We start from the raw sequence: 25,929 nt of genomic DNA, 5'->3' as shown, positions 1-25,929 counted from the left end.
TACTACAACGTGGGGATATATTATTGAATTACTGTATGATGTAAAAAAAAAAAAGAAAAGTTAACCGTTATCTAAAAAAATATTTAAAGTACATATAAAAATGGACACTTTAGCATCACAAAAACATTTAATAAAATTAAAAGAAATACATTCCGTTGACAGATTTGTTTTGTTTTGTTTTTAATACATTTTATTTTAAAATGCACCTTAAAATGTTCACGTGTACAAAATGTAATCCACATTGGTGGGTTGTTTATTGCCAGAATCTCACAAAGGTAAACAAAACGCATAATCATAGACATAAGGTTAGAATGTCCTACAAATCCCTTACTAAAATCTGAGCAAAACTATCCCACCCCTTCTTTGATGAAGGCTTTGCACCCGTTACCTACATCCCTTCCTGTGCTGTGTGACACATTCTCCAAACATGTACGTGAAACTGACAGACAGCACAGGAAGGGATTTTGTACCAGCATGCAACAGCAACACATTGCACAACAAAATAAATAGAAATATATACGATTCAACCAAGAGTGGTTTCTTCTCGTCCAATATAATTTGATACAGTGCTTGCAATTATATTAGGATGCAATTAAAATGTACATAAATAATATTTGCTTGATGTTTTCATTAGCGCCGGAAAGCCTCATAACCACTCAACATGTCCATTAACATCACAAACTGCTTTACAAGTTCCTTCTAAAAATGAATGTTACAATTCACTATTTGTTCAGTTTAAAATAGTAAACAAAAGCACACTTCTCCCCAACATGGGTTCAGCAGCTGCTTTTTTTCATAATCGTTTCTAATTTTGACATATACTTCTGTCTGTCTTTAGCTATGGGAGTCTTATATTTAGGGATAAACCAATACTGCCTGCGGCGGTGGTGATGGGGTGATGGGGCGATGGGGCGATGGGGGGGATGGGGTGGGGTGGTGTTCATCCTCTATAATATACAGCATGTACAGCTATTCCCTCAATAGAACTACTTTTTTTTTTAATAAAACATTTTATAAAAACACAAAATGTTTCAACTATTGCCATTATCAGCAACTTTCACCACAATTGGATGAATGATTCTCTAGATATATAGAAAAATGTAAGCAAGACAAACTGACATACACTTGACTTAAATTGTGATAGTCAGTAACTTGGGTTACAGAATGCCCAAACCAAGTTTCATCTAGATGAATATAAAAATCTAAATTAGATAACCTAGCCCCCCCCTCCCCACACACACACACACACACCCTCCTCCAACACACACAGTTCTGACATTCTTTAGCACAATACCTAGGGTTAAAGAATGTCCTAACCAAGTTTCTTCACAAATTGCATTACACTGATGAAGGCACTAGCCGAATGTCATGATTCGATAATTCACAAGGCCATGCTGACAGAACATGGTACATGTGCTATACACCACTTCATTCACTAAACTCAGTATTTGTGTCACGCAGCGTAACATCTAGCACTGCATAATATCACACCTCTTTACATCACTGTCCCTTGTTACGAAACCTGACGGTTAAAAACTGAACACAGAAATGACAGATCTCTAACAATCTAAAAAAATAATAATAATAATGAAACCCCCCAAAAAAACAACTTGAGATTCATGATTTCTTACTGTTTGGCTCCTGTGGTATCAAAAACACTATTATAATTTAAAAATGTAAGTTCAAATTACAGTTTCCCTTTTTAAATGTCCTTCATTTGAACCGTCCCCGTTTCATTTTCGGATGTTTGCAATCTTTGAGTGCTTCTCATTGCAACAGTGCAGTTACTCAAAGACCAAAGGAGCTCAGGAGCTGCCCTTCAGTGCTAGTTGATTCATGCAACATGGGCTAGATCAATAACAAACATTATAACTAGAAGTCTTCAGAATGTTTTTTTTTGTTTTTTTAGTATATTCTAAAACTTAGCACTATTGAGTATTAATAGTTTGGATATCCTGTTCTAATTCTGGCAATCCACAGCTGTGCACTCGGGCGCATACTCATATAAAAAGGACACTTCTGTGGATCTGGATTACATTACAATAGCAGGCAACTGGAATTGAAGAGCAGCTGAGCTCCAAGCCACCTCGACACAGACTTAATAAACACAGTATTTGAGAAACTGCAAAAGGAACCACTAAAAAGGATTGCAAACACGCAAAGGGGAGAGTAAAGACGCAGGAGGCGGTGTGATCTGCAGCCGGTTGCTGTGGTGTTGTTTATGTGAGCCACCTGGCGATGCACTCTGTGTAGACGGTCTGGTTGGAGTGCCACTTGGTGTGCTGCACGCCACTCATCTCATAGGTGACCAGGTCTCCTCTGGCATCCAGGGTCTTCAGACCAAAAGTGTCCTTCAGGTAAACCTGCAGCAAGAGAAACGCACAGACCTCAAACACAGGGCCGGATTCAGAAAGCAGGTTTCATTTCTGTAGCGGCTGAAAGGGGTCCGTTTGATCAACCCATGTGCCCTGCTGGGATAATCTTATGTAAAGGTTAATGGCCAGACTTTCAGACAGTTTACTCCAGTCTTTTTTTTTTTTAGAAAGATGAAAATCCAATAGTAATGTACAAAACTGAGAAACAAACAGCTGAAGAGTGCTGAAGATATTTTCAGTCACATGACTTGGATGTTTGATTGGAGTCAACAGGTGTTTCTCTTTTTCATATCCTTTTTTTTTTACCTTTTCTGTTTTATGTATTTGCTATCACGGAGTGGCTCTAGGTTTTGTTGCTACAATACTGAGTCGTCGTGTCGCCCCCCTCCTTTTTTTTTTCTTTGTCTATCTGCTTTTAAATCTGTAATCATGTGACGTGACCCAGGATTGGAAAGAAGAGTCCTACTGCAGTTTCACACATTCCAGCTTTTACTATGAGCTTGATTAGTCCCAGTGTGTCGGTAACAAGTGTAGCTGTCTTAGTAAACTCATAGTGAAACCTGGAATGGATCAAACTGCTATGCAAGGGGTGTCTTTCCATCCCTGTGACCTTTCAACTATGCCAGCCCCACCTACTGTGTATATATAATGTAACTGCATAAAAAAATAAAACACAAGCCACGCAATCATAGCAAACATCATAAAAGTTGATCAAGCATGTAATTTAAAGAACAAAACAAAAATCTAGTACCATGCTAGGTTATTGTTGATGCACGAACTTGACCAGCTCCGACAGTCACAATGCTCTGCTATAATTGTACCATGGAACAAAAAAGCTATTTTAACATGCGCTGCAAACATGTGACTCAAAGAGGAGACGGTGAATCTAGACATCAAAACAGAGAAGTTGAAACATTACTCACCATCTGGTCTCTCATCTCCACAACCGTCTCGTTCTCATTGTAGAACGCAAAGTGGCTACAAGGGGAGAGAGAGGCATTTTAAACACAGTAATCTCTGTGTATAGGAACACCTCCTAAGAGAACACTTCGGCTTAGGGAACAACCTTGTGTTAAAATGAATTTTCCCCATTGTAAATGCTCCGGCTAAAAGGAACAGGAACTTCCTTTAAAAGAACATATTTTTGGCACCGATAGCAATTAGTTGCTAACCGCTTCAGAATTGATACAGTACGGTTTTGTAACCTGATAACGCAAACTCAAATGCTTTATTCAATCTTTTCAAAACTGACTTGTCATCATGAGAGTAATCAAGAGCTGCTGCAGAATTTATTGTGTGTAGGGCTGTGCTGTGTTAATAACCATTGTGTTAAAATTCATTCTCGTATTCATAATTGCCATTAGAGCTGCTGCTGCATTTTTACCGTATGTAGGGGTGCTTTGTTAATTTAGTTTGTCAGTTAGTTTATTTGTATAGTTTATTATCATACACTTCCCTAATGTCTTTCACTTATTCTGTTCATTTCATACGTTGATGCACGTGCATCATGATATAAGTAATACATTTGAATTTATTGATTAATATCATGATTGGCCTTGGCATGTTGTGTCAGGTGGTCACTTCGGCTAAGAGAGCATGCCTTGCTTCCCGAGGGGTGTTCTCTTAGCCAGAGACTACTGTATTTCGATATTTCTCGAAGTTTAAATATAAAATCAGACAGACAAGAGACAAGAAAACAGACTTTTCTTGGTGAAGGGGCAAATGTTTCTGCGCAGTATGTTACAGCCTGCAGCCACCTCTATTGAAGTGCAGAGCAGAGAGCTTTCAATACATCTGCTCTGGTCGTACCGTCACTTTCGCTATTTCTAAAATATTTCTCTATATTTGCTGCATTAAATTTGTCAATGTCTATATGACTTGCCATGCCAAAGAACATTGGAATTTGAAATTGAATTAGGACAGCAAGAGAGTGAGAAGAAAGAAATAAAGAAAGAAAGAAAGAAAGAAAGAAAGAAAGAAAGAAAGAAAGAAAAGAAAAAGCACTTACCTGGACTGCCAAGGTGTGATGACACCATCGTCTGGCCCTCCGATTAAAACAAGCTTCTTGATTCGCAAGAAATTGTTCTTCCAGACTGAAACACAGAAAGAGTAGAGTCAGGACTTGGGCTGCAGTGAACTAACTGAACTGTATCATTTACAGACCTCTACTCACGGTGCCAGATTCACAAAAAAGAAACACAATCTACATCAGAAACCCAAGTCAGTGCCAGCACTAACTGAAAAACTGTTCAAGCTACAGTATAGCAAACGAGTAATGTACTGAGGGTATCAGTGGATGAGATCTGAGTCTAATATAAAAGGTGTAGTGGATGACTGAATCAGGGATGGAAATAAGACTCCTATTGCATAGCAGATTCACCCAATCCAGGTTATAGTACAAACTTGATTAGCTCAGGAGAGTCTTATGAAAACACATAGTAAAACAAGGAGTGGCTCAAACTGTGATGCAATGGGAGTCTTATTTCCATCCCTGTGAATGTTTAGCAATAGTAAACTAAACTGAATCCCGGACATATTTAATGTACAGAGACGGGTTTAGTTAACAGTACCTGTAGCATCGGGGTTCTCTCGTTCATTGTTTAAAACAGCCAGGAAATCGCTGCTATTCAAGTACATGTCCTGGTGGTGAGGATCTGAGGGGAACAAAACATCTTCAGAAAATGCACATCGAATCAGAACAACCAATCAGAGGAAGAGAGATACACAGTAAACCTTCCTAATACCCTCTATAAGATCTGCTAAGGAATGTCCACACCAAGTATCACCAAAACCAGGTGAATGGATCCAAGAAGAGTAAGCTACTTCAAATTATATTTTCCTCTATTTTATTGCCCTTTTACATGTTCATAACTTTAGCAATCGTTTGGTGTCATTCTTATGGTAATTATGGAGAGTTAGATGGTGCACTTCAGCTCTACTTGCCTGCTATAGATACATGTAACATAGGTTAGATCAGTCAAAGTGCCTTTATATTAGTGAGCCATCTAGTGCACAACTAGTGTACTGCCAGCAAAACATATGGACACTACATACTATATCTATGGCAATCGATTAGAGCTGAAGAGCAGCTCCTGAACACAGGTGAATCAATCTTAACTGAAAAAAATAAAAGAATGAAAACCCTGTAATGTTTAAACATGTGCTTCAAACAGAAATTGTTTGAAAGAAAACTGGAAACGAAGGAGTATTTGAAACTTTATTACTGTGCCGATTCCCTCTGGAGTTTGAATAGAAAATCTACACTACATGGGGAGTCGATGCAAAGTCGCTATGAACACTAAACAAGCGTAGGTGTGTTACAGTTGGTATGAATACACACTCTGCCTATTTCATTTCACTTAATTAACAAAATAGCACACCTGTAAAATGATCATTTGGTCTTATTATGCATCACGCATGTAGCTAATCTGTACATCGCATGTATCGTGATACCTATCATATCGCAACCTGCATATCGCGATACATATCGTGACATTGCTGTAGCGTTACATCCCTATTTTTAATAAATGTGGTGTGTGTTTCTGCAAAATGATAGCAGACTTAGAAAGGGAAGAAGTGAATTAAGCAATGGGAAAAACAGAGATGGAAAAAAGTCTCCCATTGCATAGCAGTTTGATTTATTTCTGGTTTCACTAAGAGTTTACTAAGACACTCCTAAGCTTGTTACCGATACAGTGTAGCTCAGGGGTTCAGGGGTGGGCTGCGGGAGCGATGACATTCTATAGATTTTTTTTTCTATTAAATAACAAAAGGAAGGGGCCGGCGGTATTGGCGGACTGTCAATCAAAGCAGAAATTCACAAATCAGAGCTAACAGATTGCCTACCTGTAGGCGGGATTTAGAGCGAGAGCGCTAAGGTTAAGGTCATGTGATCGCTCTGATGGCAGATGCAAACAGTGTGTTAATAAAATTACGATATGTCGAATCCGCTACCAAAGAATACGTTTTGCAGAGTATAAAGAATAAAAAAGGCAGCTGCAGGAGAATGCATTTGTACCGCGGGCTCAGCTTTGAGGTGCTGGAATGTTTTTTCTTCTTTTGTAGAAACGTTTTCATACTAACTTTTGTACTTGATACCATTCATTTAAAAATTCAATTGATGCCTATGATGAATACGGTTTTTTGTCACTAATAAGCTAGTACCATTTAAAATACAGTACTTTGATGTAGGTTTCAACATTAACTAAATCAAGTTATTAATCAAACTGATAAATCTTGTTACATACCGGTAATTAATTTGTTAAAATGTTTGGATATACTGCTATTTTATTGATTACTGGCTTGTCTTAAAACAACGCTAGAATATGTTTTGTTGGAGAATAATAATTAAAAAAAATTCGCAATTTTTTTTTGGGGGGGGGAATGTTGCAAGTTTTATGTACAGAGTAGTTGTGAAAAAAGGACCTTATGCAAAGCTCTCGTTTCCTTCTGCATTGTGCGCATGACAGTTCAGCGTGAGAGGTAACGGCTGGACGATTTAGTTACACAGTGTTCAGATATTAGGATTTGAGAGTTATGTTTTTGCGCACGTTGTACTGGTTTTACTCAAACGTGATTCCAGTTCAGGTATTCATGAATGGAAATAATAAGAGACATGCACTTTCTTGTTTGATGACCAAGAAAAATAACTAACTGCATTTCTAAAATGTTAAATTATACAAAGGTACCTAATTTAAAGGTTTGATAAAAACACCTGTTTAGTTTTTGCAATTTATTTTATATACTAAAATTAAAGTGTTTCAAAAAATATATTTTAACTTCGTGCATAGGCTATTCTATATGATTTCCATCGTTCACAATATTTATTCAAATGAATAAAGGGCAGTTTGGGTTAGGTTTATTTATAATGTTACAAATTTAAACACATAAAATGTTTTGAATTTGACATTTTCATGTCAAATTAAATTTTCAATAAAAGGATTCATAGCAGACATTACAATAAAACATATAAACATTAGGAAATGCAAGTGTATAAAAGTGTGTTTTAAGACAGGATTTAAAAATAATAAATCAGAGTCCTTGATCCCCCTCTCAGGATGAGCAATCCACAATCTTGGTGCATAACTGCAGCATGCCCGGTCACCCACTGAATGTAGCCTTGTTTTTGGAATAATTAAAAGACCAGAGTCCAGTGACCGCAAATTCTGTGAAGGAATATCATTATGTGCCAAATCTTTTATTTTGCATGGAGCCAATCCATAGGGCCCTAAACTTGACAAGCAGCCAATGCAAGGATGCCAAAACAGGAGTCATATGTTCACAGGATTTAGATTTAGTTAAAACCAGAGTAGCCGAATTCTGAACATATTGCAGCCTGTTGAGAACCCTCTTAGAGACTCCAGCAAGCAGAGCATTGCAGTGATCAAGTCTAGAAGAGACAAAGGCATGCGCTAACTTCAACAAAGACAGAACGGAACAGAATCGGGCAATATTATGTAGAAGGGAAAAATGACATCCTGGGGAGATTCCGCACATGGGACTCAAAATACCAAGATTTCTCATTTCAGACCTAAACCCAATCTCAAGCCCATCGATAACCATGCTAAATGTGTCAAGTTTATGCAATTGATGACTATTCAACTACACAAAAAGTTCTGTTGTATCCATAATTTAATTTCTATCAAGCCATTTGTTAAGTACAGAGACAATGAAATCAGTGTCAGTTTCAGTCTGCAGATAGATATTGGCATTGTATTGCATCAGCAGTGAAGACATTAAAAAAGCCTCCAGCTCACCGTTCCAGTAGTTGCAGATGGACAAGCCCTGCCCCACGTGAGTGTAACAGAAGTGAAAGAGATTGGTCTTGACCAGGGTGGGGAACACCCACTTCAGATAATCAGTGTCTGTGAAGAGAGAACGGAAACACTTTCCTCAATGTGGGACCATTCACTAGCCTCTTATACCTGCCTTCCTCTGGAGGCCTGGGTTCCAACCCAGGGGGTGGCTAGGTGGCGCTAGAGGGTTAAGAACATAAGAAAGTTTACAAACGAGAGGAGGCCATTCAGCTCATCTTGCTCGTTTGGTTGTTAGTAGCTTATTGATCCCAGAATCTCATCAGGCAGCTTCTTGAAGGATCCCAGGGTGTCAGCTTCAACAACATTACTGGGGAGTTGGTTCCAGACCCTCACAATTCTCTGTGTAAAAAAGTGCCACCTATTTTCTGTTCTGAATGCCCCTTTATCTAATCTTCATTTGTGACCCATGGTCCTTGTTTCTTTTTTTAGGTCAAAAAAGTCCCCTGGGTCGACATTGTCTATACCTTTTAGGATTTTGAATGCTTGAATCAGATCGCCGCGTAGTCTTCTTTGTTCAAGACTGAACAGATTCAATTCTTTTAGCCTGTCTGCATAAGACATGCCTTTTAAACCCAGGATAATTCTGGTCTCTCTTCTTTGCACTCTTTCTAGAGCAGCAATATCCTAGACTAGCCTATCACCTTCCTCTGGAGTCCTGGGAATCGCTGTGTTAATGCAGTCTCTTTTTATTGCTACTATTCATTCCATCAGCGATTCAGTTTTCGTAAACTAAACTTACTTTACATTAGTCTTTCTTTTCCTATTAGCAATATATGTATACAGATAGCTATACCAATATGCATGCATGTATCTATCTGCTATATACATATATTTTGTATGGAGCTCCCTGGCTCCAAGCCCTTACCTCCGTACTGACCAGCCTGCGGAGAGGACAGGGAGATGAAGGTGTCCACATTGTGATCCGGAAGAGTGGAGAGAATCCCGCGACACACCAGCCCGCCTGACACAGGGAACAGAGAGATCCAGTTAAAAAATAAGTTTGGTTTCTTCTTTTCCGTTTCACAACAATCACACAGATTAGCATGTCGTGGTTACATATGAATAGCAAAGAATTAAGGTCGTCCCAGTTCATAGTTCATTGCAATCATATTTCAGTTACTCAGATAATGTGTTTATATACTGAAAAAAAATGAAGCTACTAGACATGTAATGATACATTAATGTCACGACATTATATGGTGTGTATGACAATACGTGTGATGATCCTGATGGGCTACTTTTATGATGCACAATAAAATCAAATGGTAATTTGATGATGGCCCATTTTGTTAAAAGAAAAAAAAAATCAATGAGACAAAATCAATGAGACCAAGTACAAAACACGCTTATTCTTCATTCAAGAACAGTTTGGTGAACTACAATGAGCCGAGTTGTTGTGCTTTTGGTCTTGTATCACGATACAATACATCATATAGCGAAAGCATCACAGTTCAACAATACACAATGAATCATTAAACTCCTGGAAGATACTTCGTCTTTAAATCTGGTTTTTGCGTCAGAACTTTTTCATCATCGATTTATTAAACCCAAGTTATCACGTTTCACAAATTCAGACATTTAGCAGGAAATGCATCTCCTTTGAGAAACGCAACAGATTAAAATGTTCAAAGCTGCTTTAGTTTTACCCTGCGAGTAGCAGATGAGATACTCCCTGTCAGATGCGTGTTGCATGATGGGATAGCTGCTATGGTTTTACCCTGAGAGTAGCAGATGAGATGCACCCCTTTGGCTGCGTTTTGCATGATGGGATAGATGGCGTCCTTGAAGCCCTCCACCTGTTTCCACATGGGCTGCAGGCTCTCGCTGTGATCGAAGAGGTCGATGACCGTGACATTGGTGCCGGGGTGAGTCTGCAAAACAGAATACCGGCCGGTCAGAGACATGCACCCTCCACACCAGGGGACAGAAAACCAGAACGTGCTAGCCTAACTTAAGAACATTTCTCATAGTAAAAGCATAGCCACGTGTAACCTAGTGCAGTGAAAGCATGGTTAACTACAGGGAATGACTGTGCAGAGATGGAAATAAGACTCCTATTGCAGTGATACTGTGTAAGTAACAAGCTCAGGTGTGTCTTTAAAACTCACAGTAAAACCAGAAATGGAATGGGAGTATTACTTCCATCCCTGCCATGCTCTTGAGTTTTTAAATAAGTTTTTTTTTTTTTTTTTTTGCTACAATGTGCAATTGCAGTTCACGCATTTTCAAATCTATCCGACAAGCCTTGTAGTCACAAGTTTTTACAGAAATATCCATGTAAGATACTAGGCTAGATTCTCCAAGCTTTCACTCCACATTGTCATTAGCCCACAGTCTGCATGCTGCACGCTCAGGCTAATGACTAGAGCTATCAGCAATATGAAACAGTAGAGAAGCATGACCAACAACTACTGCAAGTACAGACAGACGCCTTCATACAGCAAATTGAAGAGGATAGTGCAGTAGAATGTAATTTTAGCATCTGTGTGTTTACTTTATTCTTCCATAGTTTCATTAAAAGCTGGCAGGTGCCAAACTGAAACTGGATGTCTATAGATAAAGACAAGCAGGAATCACACAGCAGGACCAAGTGGCACACCATTATCGTGGCACACTGGCTGTCTGGAGTACTAATGGAAATAAAATGAGATTTCTGTTGTGAACAGACAGACAGCATGGAGGAATTATAGTGTAGTGTCAAACTGAACAGGATTAAAAATACACTGGCTGTGGTTTAATGAAACTGAACTATGAAAGAATGTAATGAAACAAGGAAGCCACTAGTCAAACTGTACAGGATTGTAGGGTATTGTCTGTTGCTTAAACTCTGGAAGAATGAAATAAACCAACAGACACCAAACAGAAGGAGTTATACTTTAGTGCCAAACTGAAGAGGATTCAGAGACACTGACTGACGCTTTAAACAAACTGAACTCACTGAATGTAAAAGAAGAGACACTATTGTAGTGTCAGACTGAAGAGGTTTGTGGGATACTGTCTGTAGCTTTAACACACAGAGCATGAACATAAGAAAGTTTACAAACGTGTTGTGTAAAGGAGTCTTTCAGTTTGCAGTCAGTCGCGTTGCAGAAACCCCAAGCAAAAAACAAAACTCTGAATGCATCTTGTGAAGGAAAACCCAGAGATGAGTTGTTCTCGTGTGTCAAAACAGCCTGCGGTTATTTAACTGAAACAGAAAGCACTCAGAACAGCGTTCACTCTGATCTGTAGACTGCTTCACATTTTACTATTATTTAAAACACTACTCTGCTTTCAGATAGTTGCTTGGTCACCTGTAGAGTGAAAGACCAACAGCTTTTTTTCATGTAATTAAGCACCCAGTCATTCCCCCAATTGACTGACATGCTTTCAAAGCAGTACAATTACCCAGAAGACACTGCGGAGGTGAAAAGACCTCGGAATTGCAAGTAACAGAGTTACTGAGAACATTCTTTAAACTAACTTAGTACCAGATATCAAGTTTTAAAGACCAAACTACCTGCTTGCTATACAGTAAGACGTATTTAGCTCATTTAAGTGACATTAACAGAATTATGTTCATAGCTACGGTCACTAGGAAGTGTTCCCATCTCTTGAAAGTCTTCTCGCTGTGCACTTGATTTTTCTTGGCCTTTACTAATGCACTTTAAACATGTTGTCTAAATAGCTTGACAGGTCATTCACTTGAGTTTAATTTGCAGAAATGGAAAATGTTTAAGCTGCACCATAGAAAAGGTTGCCATTTTTTATTTGCTAAAATAATTTTTGGTTTCTCTCCAAACCAGTTTTACAACAAGCACTCAGATATCTAGCATACGTTGCAAAGCCGATGCAGAGCTTGATCCAAGTAGTTCTCCACGTGAATTTGTTTAATGCAGGTTTAAAACATACATGCTTCCATACATCCTTCGGGGGCTCGTCCGAGTTATTCAGCCTCATCCTCACTCCTGGAATAATAACTATAGCACTCTATGAACGCTCATGGTCTAGCGGGATTTATTTCACAATAAAAAAAAGAGATATTTCACGATTGAACATAAGATTTATTAAAGCAGAAAACAATAGCATTTCTCTACAGTTACTAAACAGTAAATGTTGCAAAAATACTTAACATACCTAAACAATAATTGCTAAACTACAGAATATGTATTTTTTGTCCACCTTTTAAAGACAATACATTTTCACCATCAGTGAATTATCAAAAAATATATATAAATAAAGATTAAAATACAGACACGTGACCGAGCGATCTTTAGCAGAAATGTTTCCGATCTTTGATGCAGGTGGTGTCTTTTTAGTTGCGCAGCTCTATGTAGTGTGTGTTCAATCATTTACCGGAAGCAAACTAAACCGGCTGCCAGGTTCCTAAATGCAGTGCAAGGCAAACGCTTGCTGTATTTATTTTTAAATGCTAAAAAAAATTATATTAACACTGATATTTCAGAAATGGGAATTTGTCACTGGGAACAACATATTACATGACAGTGGGTACATTTCATGGTGCTAAGACTGTAAAATCTGTGGGAAATAAAAAAATACAGCCTTACTCATGGTGCGTCCTCTGTCTGTTCTTTCACATTGTACTTACTTACGAACTTGAAGAGGGGGCGAGTATCCATTCAGGGGCAAGTTATAATGAACAAAAAGTCTGAGTGGTATGTGATGAATTGCCCCCACTTAGGTTCGTTGCCCCTTTAAAGATTGACCCAGACACAGAAATTGGGGGTTCAGCGCTTCCGCGCACTTTTAATAATACAAATAATAAACAAAATACAAAACAAAAACAAATACCTAGCTCCTTCGGAGCGCTAACTAAAACTCAGGAACACCTATACTATAAAGTGGGACGGCTAAGCCGTTTCCCCACAACACAAAACACACAGTAACTCTTCACTTGCCGACTGCTTGGAAACAGAGCACACCTTCCTACCTCCTTCTATACAGCAGCCGTGAGCAGACTGACTGCACCCCTTATATACCCTGCACCTGGTCCTAATTTAACAATAATTACCAGGTGCAGGGGATAATTAACAATTAACACAATGTGCATTCCGCACATGTTTTTCTTCATGCAGGGAGGATTAACCCCCTCCCTGCTGTGTTACAGGTATTAAAATAGACAACTGTCCAACTTAGGATCCCCCAAAGTCAACTCAGATTCCATTGACCTTTTATGTTCCATCCTTTTGAAGTGATATAAAGTATTTGACTGTATTTAGATTTCATGGTTGTTTCAAGCGCACAGTCTCAAGCCTTTCCCACAACCACGGTTTTAATTTAGAAACAGTTTAAGAGAAATATAAAACAGGAACGAAGCGATATTTGGGGATGTGTACATTTTTTTTTTTTTTTTGACCAAAACGATACACTGTTTGAAAAACCAGTTCCTCTTAAAAGGGTTGTAGCAAACAAAATAATTTCACTTCCAATCACTATACAGGTCTCCAACAAGCAGGTTTGAAAGTAACACATGTTCAATTCGCTTCATAACCTCTGGTAGTAGCAGGTCTGCATGCTGGCTGAGAGAGCGCGTTGGTTTTCGCTGTGGATTTCAAAGGCTCTGACCCTCCCGTGGGTTAGAGAAGCAAAACCAACAGGGACTGTTTCTCCTCATCACGCTACAGAAGATCATGCTGGCCAGGATCCTGGTGAGCTGAGGCAGACTCCTGCAGGGCTGGCCTTTGTCATCCAGGGGCCAGTAGCTGGCCCTTTTAAATTCAGGTTAGGAAGGGATACAACTAAAGTGTTAACAATTTAAACGAATAGGATGAACTACAGAATATAAGAATCCCATTCAATTACAAGATCACTTGATAGTGGGGGTTCACTGCAATTGAAGTCCTTCAGGTTAGCGTTGCTTTAACCCACTGCCATTGTCTAACAGAAACTCAGAGCTAAACAACACAACGCTGAGATAAGAGCTTGTGATTTCAAACCGAGATTACTTTACAGTGATCAGGGTTTAAATCTGCACTGTGTTTATGGAGTGTGAACAATGAAACCAAACTCTAGACATACATATACTGCAGTAGCGTCATCACTGTGCAAAACAAGATATGCTTTCTTCTGTGCTTGACGAGTTAGCTTTAAATATTGAATTGGAACAGCAGCACTAAAGCTTAGTGGAGGGATGGAAACAAGACTCCCATCGCATTGCAGTTTGATCTAGTCTGGCTTTACTATGAGTTTAGTAACTTGTCTGAGCTTGCTACCTATACACTGTGGCGAGTCAAGCTCGTATTAAAACCTGGAATGGGTGAAACTGCTATGCAATAGGAGTCTTATTTCCATCCCTGTAGTGATAATTCTGGAAATGTGCACATATGAGAAAGAAAGAAAGAAAGAAAGAAAGAAAGAAAGAAAGAAAGAAAGAAATACAAAATGTCTGGTCTTAAATCTAATCCCACCTTTACCTGCCTAGAATTTGAAGAAATGCAAAAGTTTCTGATGTTAAAACATAAAAAAAAACTATGGTATTGGTAAGTCATTTAATGTAGGCACTTAATTGCTTGATCAAGTGGTGTACTTGCAAACTTTGTTTTGTGTTATTTTTATTTACAGAGCGATTTGTTTATCATAATTTAGCAATTCCAACATCTGGTACCTTTGTATGAGGTATTTGTTGGAATTCTGTCAGAAACTGGGATTATACCCACAAGCCAGCTGATAACCATTGAACTGTGAAAAGAATGCCTAGACATCTACGAAAACCAAACTGAACTGACCAGTGAAACAAGAGAGCTCCTAATAACAGCAGCACCTCACAAAGAAAGTCAGTCAGATTATTGCTGAAAAACTCAATTTCTAAGGGTGCAGGGCGACAGATGCTACAGTGTTATGGGACCATAACATCTTAACCAATCTTGCAGGGTCATGTAGTCAAGGAACACTTCTGGGAGCAGGGTTGTGATTTTAGGGGATTGCACAGGCCAATCCTATTCAGCGTTGTGCGATAATCACCGTAACTCCTGAGTCACAGAAATAGCTATGATTACTTTAATGTAGTTGTTATCTCATGAATAGTCTGCACTGTTGAGAATTACTCCCAGCTTATTTCCTTACAAAGAGCTACACATTCCCTCTTAATCCAATCAAGTCTGTTTGTAAAAGAAAAAAAAAAGAATTATTTGAACGCGAAACAAACATTGCTCAAGTCAAACATTACCCATGTGTCCATAAACAAACAAATCAGGCCTTTAACTGCCTGAACTCTGAACTGGGTTGTGCAGGTAGTTCTGCTTGTAAAATGGTTCACAGTATAATTCTGTGGAACTGGAGCTACAAGACCGGAATGGAAGGAGTTCTAAACCACTGTACTCTAACCATCTGACATTAGAATGTTAACAGCCAATCATCTGCAATCATGTGACACGCTTCCTGACTACTGCATAAAATACTCCTCAACTGCTTTTCTGTTGGGAGACAGGGAAGCATATCGGAGATGCACCCTGAATCTCACAGGGATTGCCCTGTGCAACACCGATATGCATCCCCACCTCTCCTTTCTGTATTATGCTCTGGTTTGTTTTGATGGGGGTGGTGAGGGGATATGCATAACCCACAGTGCACAAACTCAGTGTTTTTCAATCTATTATACTTTAGCTGCCAGACATGAGTTATTAAAAGAAAGCAGCTTGTTTCTCATATGAGGAGCAGTTTCAGACACAAGTGTGTCAATGCAGAGACATCTAAAAATAATAATAAAATATAAAATATGTAGACAGACTGTACACCTTGATGGTTTTACAGAGAGCATGTTGATTGTTTTGCTATATAAAAATACAGCTTTTCTAGCAAACACAGAGCCGGCACCTGTGTGAAATGTATATGTGTGTACAGTCTTCCTACATATTTAATATTATTATTATTACAGATATAAACGGCTTGGTCTCTCTCGCTGTGCAGCTGTGCACACTTGGCCTCTCTCTCTCTCTCTCTCTCTCTCTCTGCCTTGACACACTTTTGTCTGAAACGGCTCCTCATGGATAAAGGGGGATTTGGAGTGGTAATGTATCATTACAATACGATCCTATTGAGAGCAGACAGACAGGGATTAGTAGGGACTGCTAACAATGTGCCTGTCCGACTGATGCCAGTGGCAATGCAACAGTCAACAGAAACTCAAAGAATAAAAGGATTCCGCCTCATAGGTAACCTTTGAAAACGTCTCCTCTCTGTACATAACCTAGCACGAAAACGTCTCCTCCTTGTACATAATCTAGCACGAAAACGTGGGTGCTGCTCCATAATATTTCTAACCTGACTTTGGGCAAATAAACCAAAAGAATAAACTCAGCTAGTCTGATGCAGACGCAACCAATCGTGTTTATTATATACAGAGCATATGTTATGTAAAAGTCAGAATATTGGCAAATCTTAAATTTACAAAACGGTATATGTTCCAGATAAACATGATAACGCTTTATTTCGGACATTTACCGTTAAATCTTAAGTGGCTTTGGCTAATGACCGAATGTCTTGCTTTCGAACACTGTAAGGCTTCAAGTCCTGTGCAACTCCAAATGTCACAAGAGTCTATGAAGCAGTAAGTAAATATTTAGTGCCTGAATTTGTTGCATTTTGTGTTTTACGAAAAGTGTGATTTTCTGTTGAAAAAACAAAGGTCCCAAGTGATTTAATTTGCATTTAACAGAATGTTATTTTTCATCAAACTACTACGTACAGCATTTTGAGTACAATATCCTTTAACACCATTGTGAATTGTTTTATATCAAAATTTACCAGAATGTTGGTAGTTCTTCATAAGTGGATCACAATATTGAGCAATTCAGCACGGTACTGAACAATTGTGCATTACTGTAAGCTCATTAATTGTTATTTTGTTAATGGAAAATGTGTATGCAGAAAACAAATTTAATGTTCGACATCTGTTTTTTTAATGGAAAATGTGTCTGCATAAATAAATACATTCTTCGACAAAATGATTATTTTGTTAATTGACAGTTTATATGCAGGAATAAATACATTCTTCAATGATGAGATGACTGCATTTACCGATACGCTTCAGTAAATCATAAGATTAACCTGTAAAATGTCTGAAAAGCGATCTATTTCTTCCTAATTTTGGACATTTACGACCTTATTTGTTAAAATGTTGACATTTACCGATAAAACTGACCCAATTTGGACTTTAGCCTTAACAGATACATTCTCAGTATTTTACAGCCGCCTGACAGCCAGGGTTGTCAGACTTGTGACAGAAAAATAGCGACCTCGTTCTTCAAAAAAAGACCAAAAACAAGCACAACCCGCGACTCAAATTCCGACCCGCGACTCTCTTTATAAGCCGACCTGGCGACTCTGCAGACAGCACGGTGGTCACGTGCAAGCGTCCAGGCGATCAGGTTCACTTGCATATTGCATTGCAGTGTAAAATCAAACGAACCGGTGCGATTATAGTGGCGAAGAACTCCGTAAAGCGAACCTAAATTCAACATTTTAGCTCGTTTTGAAGTGAATTCGAAATCAGATTTTTATAAACTAGGTATGAAAGGGCTCCCAAGTTTCACTTCTTCCTAAAGTTTATTCCAAGACCATACAGCAAAAAAAAAGATGTTGTTATGTAGTAGGTACTCTAAAACAAATACAGCTTCTCGTTATATATAATCTTCAAAGCAAATCTACACACTTACCTCGTTGATGTAGCCAAGGAGGGTTTTAAAGTCGCTGGAACTGTCGAATAACCCGTGCACAATGATTATGGGTTTGTAACAATACACAGCGTTCAGGACAATTAAAAGCAGCAGCGTGCAGCAGCCTGTCGCAGAAGATCGCTTGTTGTTTACAGTGTGCTGTAACGGGGTCATGATACTGTGTGATAAGAGTAGTTCTACCGGTATATAATATATATACTTTAAAAATTAATAAAAAGACATGAATACAAATTATGAATTGCGAACATACAGTAGAATCGGTACCGGCTGAGGTCTCGGTTTTTGTTTTTTGGTTTATTTTTTCAATTTTAAAATACAATACAGCAAACAAACCCTGTCCGACTGCTGCTTGAGAGTACAGCAATATCCTGACGTTGCCGCTTGCAATGTTTTTATGTTCCTCCTTCATGTCCTCAGCGTGACGTCACGTCCGCCTTCCTCTATCCCGAACAGCCAAGGAACCAAACGCGTCCATAGCGACACAGCAGCATCATATCTTCAAAAACCCTTTTTATTCGAGTGACTTTTTTATTTCGACATTTTAATAACCTTATCTGTTGAATAATTCCCCGTTAACGTAAAATATAATACCTGTAGCCTACTTTGTGATAAAATAATAAAATATTCAAAAAGACAAACGGAATGTATATTTTACATCTCTAATATGAAATCTCTCTCTCTCTCTCTCTCTCTCTCTCTCTCTCTCTCTCTCTCTCTCTCTCTCTCTCTCTCCATATTTTAGATTACAAGTAAATGAAACAGAAAAATATCATATTAAAAATGTTGCATTGACTGATTTGTCAGCAATTGTTTTATTATACAGCATGTGTTACCATGTATGTGTCTTTTAATTCACCTACATATGCATTCCTCTTAATATGTTTTGATTATATTACATCAGCTATATATTCAATTAATTGTCTGGTTGCCGTAGCCTAAATAATTTCTATCATATAAAACCAGGTGTGTAGGCCTATGTAATTTAACTCACAGCCCGTGAGCATACTTTATTCTGCCCGTCAGCTTGTGTATTCAGCAACAGCCTAAGAACCCTGAACTCTGAACCCTGGAACAAGAAGTCAATGAAAATAGCTATCTGTTAATGGGAATGTTTTTACCAGAACTAGTCAGATCAATACAAGTGTCGTGGTTAGGGGCTCTGGACTCTTGACCGGAGGGTCGTGGGTTCAATCCCTGGTGGGGACACTGCTGCTGTACCCTTGAGCAAGGTACTTTACCTAGATTTCTCTAGTAAAAACCCAACTCTTTAAATGGGTAATTGTATGTAAAAATAATGTGTAAAAAACAATGTAATTGTATGTAAAAATAATGTGATATCTCGTAACAATTGTAAGTTGCCCTGGATAAGGGCCTGCTAAGAAATAAATAATAATAACTAGTGAAGCACCCTATGTTTCAAAAGTCTTTTGTGGATTCAACGTGATCCTTTCAGCTTATATTTGTGTTTTATTTTATTTTTAAAAGCATTATACATTAAAGTTATACTGTAATATATATATATATATATATATATATATATATATATATATATATATATATGTGTGTGTGTGTGTGTGTGTGTGTGTGTGTGTGCGTGCGTGTGTGCGTGCGTGTGTGCGTGTATAGCTCCAAGTGTGCAAACAATAAAGCTGTAATTTTACATATTGTAAGGCAGTGCTGCCCAAACCCAGTCCTGGAGAGCCCCTATCCAGCAGGTTTTATAGGTAACCTTTAATCATCAATTTCTTAACACCTGGAACAATTTTATTGTGATCAATTAAGCAGGTGATTTATTAAATGAAGTCATTTAGAGATCATTTGGTACAAAAAATGAACTACCCTTTTCAGCCCTCAATGGCCTGGATTACATGCTGGGAAAATGTCATAATTTATCTGTCTACTGTCATGACTTATTTAAGGTGGTACGGCTGAATTATAATTTTAGATAGTTTTGGTTTGTTTAATTTAACAATTCCTGCTTTGAAACTTCATGTTGTATTTGATTTTTGTATAATGTATTACATTTGTATTCAAACATAAACTAAACATAAACCAAAACTAACTAAAATTGTAATCCAGACCGTACCACCTTAAATAAGTCATGACAGTAAACAAGTCATGACATTTTCCCAGCATGTAAACTGGCCCAGTGACCAGAGTTCCCTTAATTGAACAAGTTATTTGCTTAATTGATCAATAACTTCCATGTGTTCCCAGTCTTTAGAAATTAGCGATTTAGGGTGACCTACAAAACTTACTGGATAAGGGCTCTCCAGGACCGTGTTTGGGCAGCACTGTTGTAAGGGCTCTGGGTCTAACCGTGTTGGGGAAGGTTTTATGGCCCTGAACACCCTTGATTTTGTGGGGATAAGCGGGCTACTGCTGACCAGTGTTGCCATATCAGAGGTTTTCCCTCCAGATTTAGAGGTTTTTATTCCTTGGGGATCTTTGGAGGTAAGAATTCAACAAAGTTTTTTTTTTTTTTTTTTTTTTTTTTAAGATAAATATAGATTTTAGACGTTTTTCTGGAAGTTTATTTTTTTTAATTATTATTATTATTTAATGATTTAAAATCCCCTCAGTTCATAATGAATTAAAACCCTCCCTTTACGAACATGGCAGATGTGGTTGTGATGTGAAATATCACGTGCCAATGGAAGAAAACGCCGCAACTCCAGGAGAAAATAAACAATGTTGCGAAGTTCAGGAATCCGCACACGCGAGACACAATGTTGTGAAGCGCAGGAATCCGCACACGCGAGACACAATGTTGCGAAGCTCGAGAATCCGCACACGCGAGACACAATGTTGCGAAGCTCAGGAATCCGCACACGCGAGACACAGTGTTGGGAAGCTCAGGAATCCGCACACGCGAGACACAATGTTGCGAAGCTCAGGAATCCGCACACGCGAGACACAATGTTGGGAAGCGCAGGAATCCGCACACGCGAGACACAATGTTGTGAAGCGCAGGAATCCGCACACGCGAGACACAATGTTGGGAAGCGCAGGAATCCGCACACGCGAGACACAATGTTGGGAAGCGCAGGAATCCGCACACGCGAGACACAATGTTGCGAAGCGCAGGAATCCGCACACGCGAGACATTACTGTTCTATATCCGCTTTAGAGCTTGAAAGCGCGAGAAGGAGGGGGTTCACAATGGCGCCGCCATATTAGCAGAAATACTCACCAGCTTGGGATGCTGAGGGAGGCTTTCAAAAGTGAATTCAACGTCTAGTCGCAGACACCTCATTTTTTATAAATGTTTATAAACTGTATTTCAAATGAAATTCTTACCAATCTGCTATATTTGAATTAATCGTTTGAACTACGGTGTTGATGATACGGTTTTCAAAAACGTTAAGTTCTTATGAATACAGGCGGCTTTACCACATGTTCCTCTGTGGGTCAAATGCTGAAGATTCCCCGTCCCCGATTCTGACTTCCGCGTGGTTTGCTGAATAATTAAATGGCATTGTAAACATTACTATATTTAAAACATTTGGAAATATGGGTTGTTTTATTGCACTACTGAAACACTTATTGATGCTGTAATCTCATGTAACTCCTAATCTTAACAATAAATCAGTCAGATAAAGCAGGTTTTATTTATGATGTCTATTCGTGTTTTACAAAATGTGTGTATTCTTCTGAAACACCAGAAACCACCAAAGTAAGCGCGTTTTACAGCCAATGACAATTTGTATCGTTTGCATATTATTTCATTTTGTTTATTCAACAATGTCAATAGGAATGCTCAATATAAGCCCTTTTCAATCATTCATATCAGTGTTGTAAAAGTAGAAGTCTGGAGGGTTTCGGGCCAAATCCAGAATTTTTATGTACGCCCATGATGTGGCAACTGGCTGAGACGAACAGGTGTCGAGATGAAGGAGAACTGAAGAACAGAGAAACAGCCAAGGAGAGCGAGAGAAGCGGGATAACAACCACTGTCGGGCTGTTGTTAAGAGTAATAACATCTATGGCAACTGTTCCACTTGACTGAAGTACCCGTGCCCGCAGACACCCGTTCATATCACAAACCGCCCGACCACATGAGGAAGCGAAACCGTAACAGAGAATACAGAACAGCATTCACTTTCATAGCAATAAAATCCCTTCCACTTATATTGTTTGGGTTTTCCCAGAACAGGTTATACATGAAAACAAAACAGCAGCCTCTCTTATCCAATCAAAACACCGGGTTCATGAAGATTCCTAAAGCCCACACAAAGTGCTGCAGCACAACTTACGTGGAGCCGGCTGTGGTTATTTGTTACTTTTTTCCTCCTCAATTTGCGTGCCGTTTATCCTTATTACTTACGTTTTCTAATTCATAGTTTTAATGTGTATCGCTTTGATTAATGTGTGATTGTTTATCCTAAGTATGTTCTACAACGTTTAAACTGCTACAGTACTTTCATAATTGCTGGTGTGTTGCGCTCCTGCCCCCCTCTGTTGCCTCGGATTCACTGGCTGCAATAGCAGAAGCAGCAGGCACCGAGACAGGCCAGCCGACCTTGAGTGCCCATCACTTATTCTAACCCCTTTATCTCCAAAGCCACCCATAATATGTTAATTCACCCAGGACGCTGATATTTTTTTTTTACATACTGCCGGACCGAGGTCATAAGCTGGTTCCTTTAAAACAATGGCTCTGCATTGCGCCCCCAGGACTGGTCTGGCTGGCTGCTGGAAGATATCACGACCCAGTTTGCTGAGCTGCACGAGTTTCTGCGGAGGCGAGAGGAGGAGGTGAAGCGAGATCTGAAAGCAGCCGAGCGGAGGGCTCTGGAGCCCATGGAGAGGAACCTGCAGAGGATCCAGAGAGAGCTGGGAGACAGGACTGAGCAGGCCAGGAAACTGCAGGATTCCCATAGCATCACACAGTCTGTCACTTACCTCAAGGTGCAGCACTGCGGGCAATATAGGAAGACTGAGGTCCTAGAGATACAGGGAGCTGGACTGATATTAGATACTGTGAACAGGGTCGAGTATAGATACAGTGAACTGGACTGAGTTTAGACACAGTGAACTGGATTGAGCATCCAAACATAGATCCAAAAAAGTACAAACTCAGTCCGGATTCCTTCATCCAAGTTGCGCTGCAGTTGGCTTATTACAGGTAGCTCTCTCTCTCTCTCTCTCTCTCTCTCTCTCTCTCTCTCTCTCTCTCTCTCTCTCTCTCTCTCTCTCTCTCTCTCTCTCTCTCTCTCTCTCTCTCTCTCTCTCTCTCTCTCTCTCTCCAATATTCGTGGCCTAAATAATTTCTATCATATAAAACCAGGTGTGTAGGCCTATGTAATTTAACTCACAGCCCGTGAGCATACTTTATTCTGCCCATCAGCTTGTGTATTCAGCAACAGCCTAAGAACCCTGAACTCTGAACCCTGGAACAAGAAGTCAATGAAAATATCTATCTGTTAATGGGAATGTTTTTACCAGAACTAGTCAGATCAATACAAGTGTCGTGGTTAGGGACTCTGGACTCTTGACCGGAGGGTCGTGGGTTCAATCCCTGGTGGGGACACTGCTGCTGTACCCCTGAGCAAGGTACTTTACCTAGTTTGCTCCAGTAAAAACCCAATTCTTTAAATGGGTAATTGTATGTAAAAATAATGTGTAAAAAACAATGTAATTGTATGTAAAAATAATGTGATATCTCGTAACAATTGTAAGTCGCCCTGGATAAGGGCGTCTGCTAAGAAATAAATAATAATAACTAGTGAAGCACCCTATGTTTCAAAAGTCTTTTGTGGATTCAACGTGATCCTTTCAGCTTGTATTTGTGTTTTATTTTATTTTTAAAAGCATTATACATTAAAGTTATACTGTAATATATATATATATATATATATATATATATATATATATATATATATATATATATATATATATATATATGTGTGTGTGTGTGTGTGTGTGTGTGTGTGTGTGTGTGTGTGTGTGTGCGTGTGTGTGTGTGTGTGCGTGCGTGTGTGCGTGCGTGTGTGCGTGTATAGCTCCAAGTGTGCAAACAATAAAGCTGTAATTTTACATATTGTAAGGCAGTGCTGCCCAAACCCAGTCCTGGAGAGCCCCTATCCAGCAGGTTTTATAGGTAACATTTAATCATCAATTTCTTAACACCTGGAACAATTTTATTGTGATCAATTGAGCAGGTGATTTATTAAATGAAGACATTTAGAGATCATTTGGTACAAAAAATGAACTACCCTTTTCAGCCCTCAATGGCCTGGATTACATGCTGGGAAAATGTCATAATTTATCTGTCTACTGTCATGACTTATTTAAGGTGGTACGGCTGAATTATAATTTTAGATAGTTTTGGTTTGTTTAATTTAACAATTCCTGCTTTGAAACTTCATGTTGTATTTGATTTTTGTATAATGTATTATATTTGTATTCAAACATAAACTAAACATAAACCAAAACTAACTAAAATTGTAATCCAGACCGTACCACCTTAAATAAGTCATGACAGTAAACAAGTCATGACATTTTCCCAGCATGTAAACTGGCCCAGTGACCAGAGTTCCCTTAATTGAACAAGTTATTTGCTTAATTGATCAATAACTTCCATGTGTTCCCAGTCTTTAGAAATTAGCGATTTAGGGTGACCTACAAAACTTACTGGATAAGGGCTCTCCAGGACCGTGTTTGGGCAGCACTGTTGTAAGGGCTCTGGGTCTAACCGTGTTGGGGAAGGTTTTATGGCCCTGAACACCCTTGATTTTGTGGGGATAAGCGGGCTACTGCTGACCAGTGTAGCCATATCAGAGGTTTTCCCTCCAGATTTGGAGGTTTTTATTCCTTGGGGATCTTTGGAGGTAAGAATTCAACAAAGTTTTTTTTTTTTTTTTTTTTTAAAGATAAATATAGATTTTAGACGTTTTTCTGGAAGTTTATTTTTTTTAATTATTATTATTATTTAATGATTTAAAATCCCCTCAGTTCATAATGAATTAAAACCCTCCCTTTACGAACATGGCAGATGTGGTTGTGATGTGAAATATCACGTGCCAATGGAAGAAAACGTCACAACCCCAGGAGAAAATAAACAATGTTGCGAAGTTCAGGAATCCGCACACGCGAGACACAATGTTGCGAAGCGCAGGAATCCGCACACGCGAGACACAATGTTGTGAAGCGCAGGAATCCGCACACGCGAGACACAATGTTGCGAAGCGCAGGAATCCGCACACGCGAGACACAATGTTGCGAAGCGCAGGAATCCGCACACGAGACACAATGTTGTGAAGCGCAGGAATCCGCACACGCGAGACACAATGTTGCGAAGCGCAGGAATCCGCACACGCGAGACACAATGTTGCGAAGCGCAGGAATCCGCACACGCGAGACACAATGTTGTGAAGCGCAGGGATCCGCACACGAGACACAATGTTGCGAAGCTCAGGAATCCGCACACGCGAGACACAATGTTGTGAAGCTCAGGAATCCGCACACGCGAGACATTACTGTTCTATATCCGCTTTAGAGCTTGAAAGCGCGAGAAGGATGGGGTTCGCAATGGCGCCGCCATATCAGCAGAAATACTCACCAGGTTGGGAAGCTGAGGGAGGCTTTCAAAAGTGAATTCAACGTCTAGTCGCAGACACCTTACTCTTTATAAATGTTTTTAAACTGTATTTCAAATGAAAATCTTAGCAATCTGCTATATTTGAATTAATCGTTTGAACTAGGATGTTCATGATACGGTTTTCAAAAACGTTAAGTTCTTATGAATACAGGCGGCTTTACCACATGTTTCTCTGTGGTGAAGATCCCCCGTCCTCGATTCTGACTTCCGCGTGGTTTGTTGAATAATTAAATGGCATTGTAATCATTACTATTTAAAACATTTGGAAATATGGGTTGTTTTATTGCACTACAGAAGCACTTATTGATGCTGTAATCTCATGTTACTCCTAATCTTAACAATAAATCAGTCAAATTAAGCAGGTTTTATTTATGATGTCTACTCGTGTTTTACAAAATGTGTGTATTCTTCTGAAACACCAGTAACCACCAAAGTAAGCGCGTTTTACAGCCAATGACAAT

At 39.1% G+C, this 25,929-nt stretch overlaps 1 protein-coding gene across 1 annotated transcript; it reads right to left on the bottom strand.

Moving 5' to 3' along the window:
* Positions 1 to 108: 108 nt before the first annotated feature.
* Positions 109 to 18,192, bottom strand: LOC117433890 (lysosomal thioesterase PPT2-A). Its single transcript, XM_059010713.1, has 8 exons — positions 17,845 to 18,192; positions 9,909 to 10,062; positions 9,057 to 9,152; positions 8,132 to 8,239; positions 4,946 to 5,029; positions 4,384 to 4,468; positions 3,299 to 3,353; positions 109 to 2,363 (listed from the first exon to the last, which is right to left on the bottom strand). The coding sequence occupies exons 1-8, from the start codon at positions 18,016 to 18,018 to the stop codon at positions 2,220 to 2,222; spliced, it is 900 nt and encodes a 299-aa protein (XP_058866696.1). The 5' UTR covers positions 18,019 to 18,192; the 3' UTR covers positions 109 to 2,219.
* Between the last annotated feature and the right edge of the window lie 7,737 nt (positions 18,193 to 25,929).

Source organism: Acipenser ruthenus, chromosome 41 (assembly GCF_902713425.1).
Source record: "Acipenser ruthenus chromosome 41, fAciRut3.2 maternal haplotype, whole genome shotgun sequence".
Taxonomy (NCBI): Eukaryota; Metazoa; Chordata; class Actinopteri; order Acipenseriformes; family Acipenseridae; genus Acipenser; species Acipenser ruthenus.
This window is presented reverse-complemented; position numbering and strand designations above follow the sequence as displayed.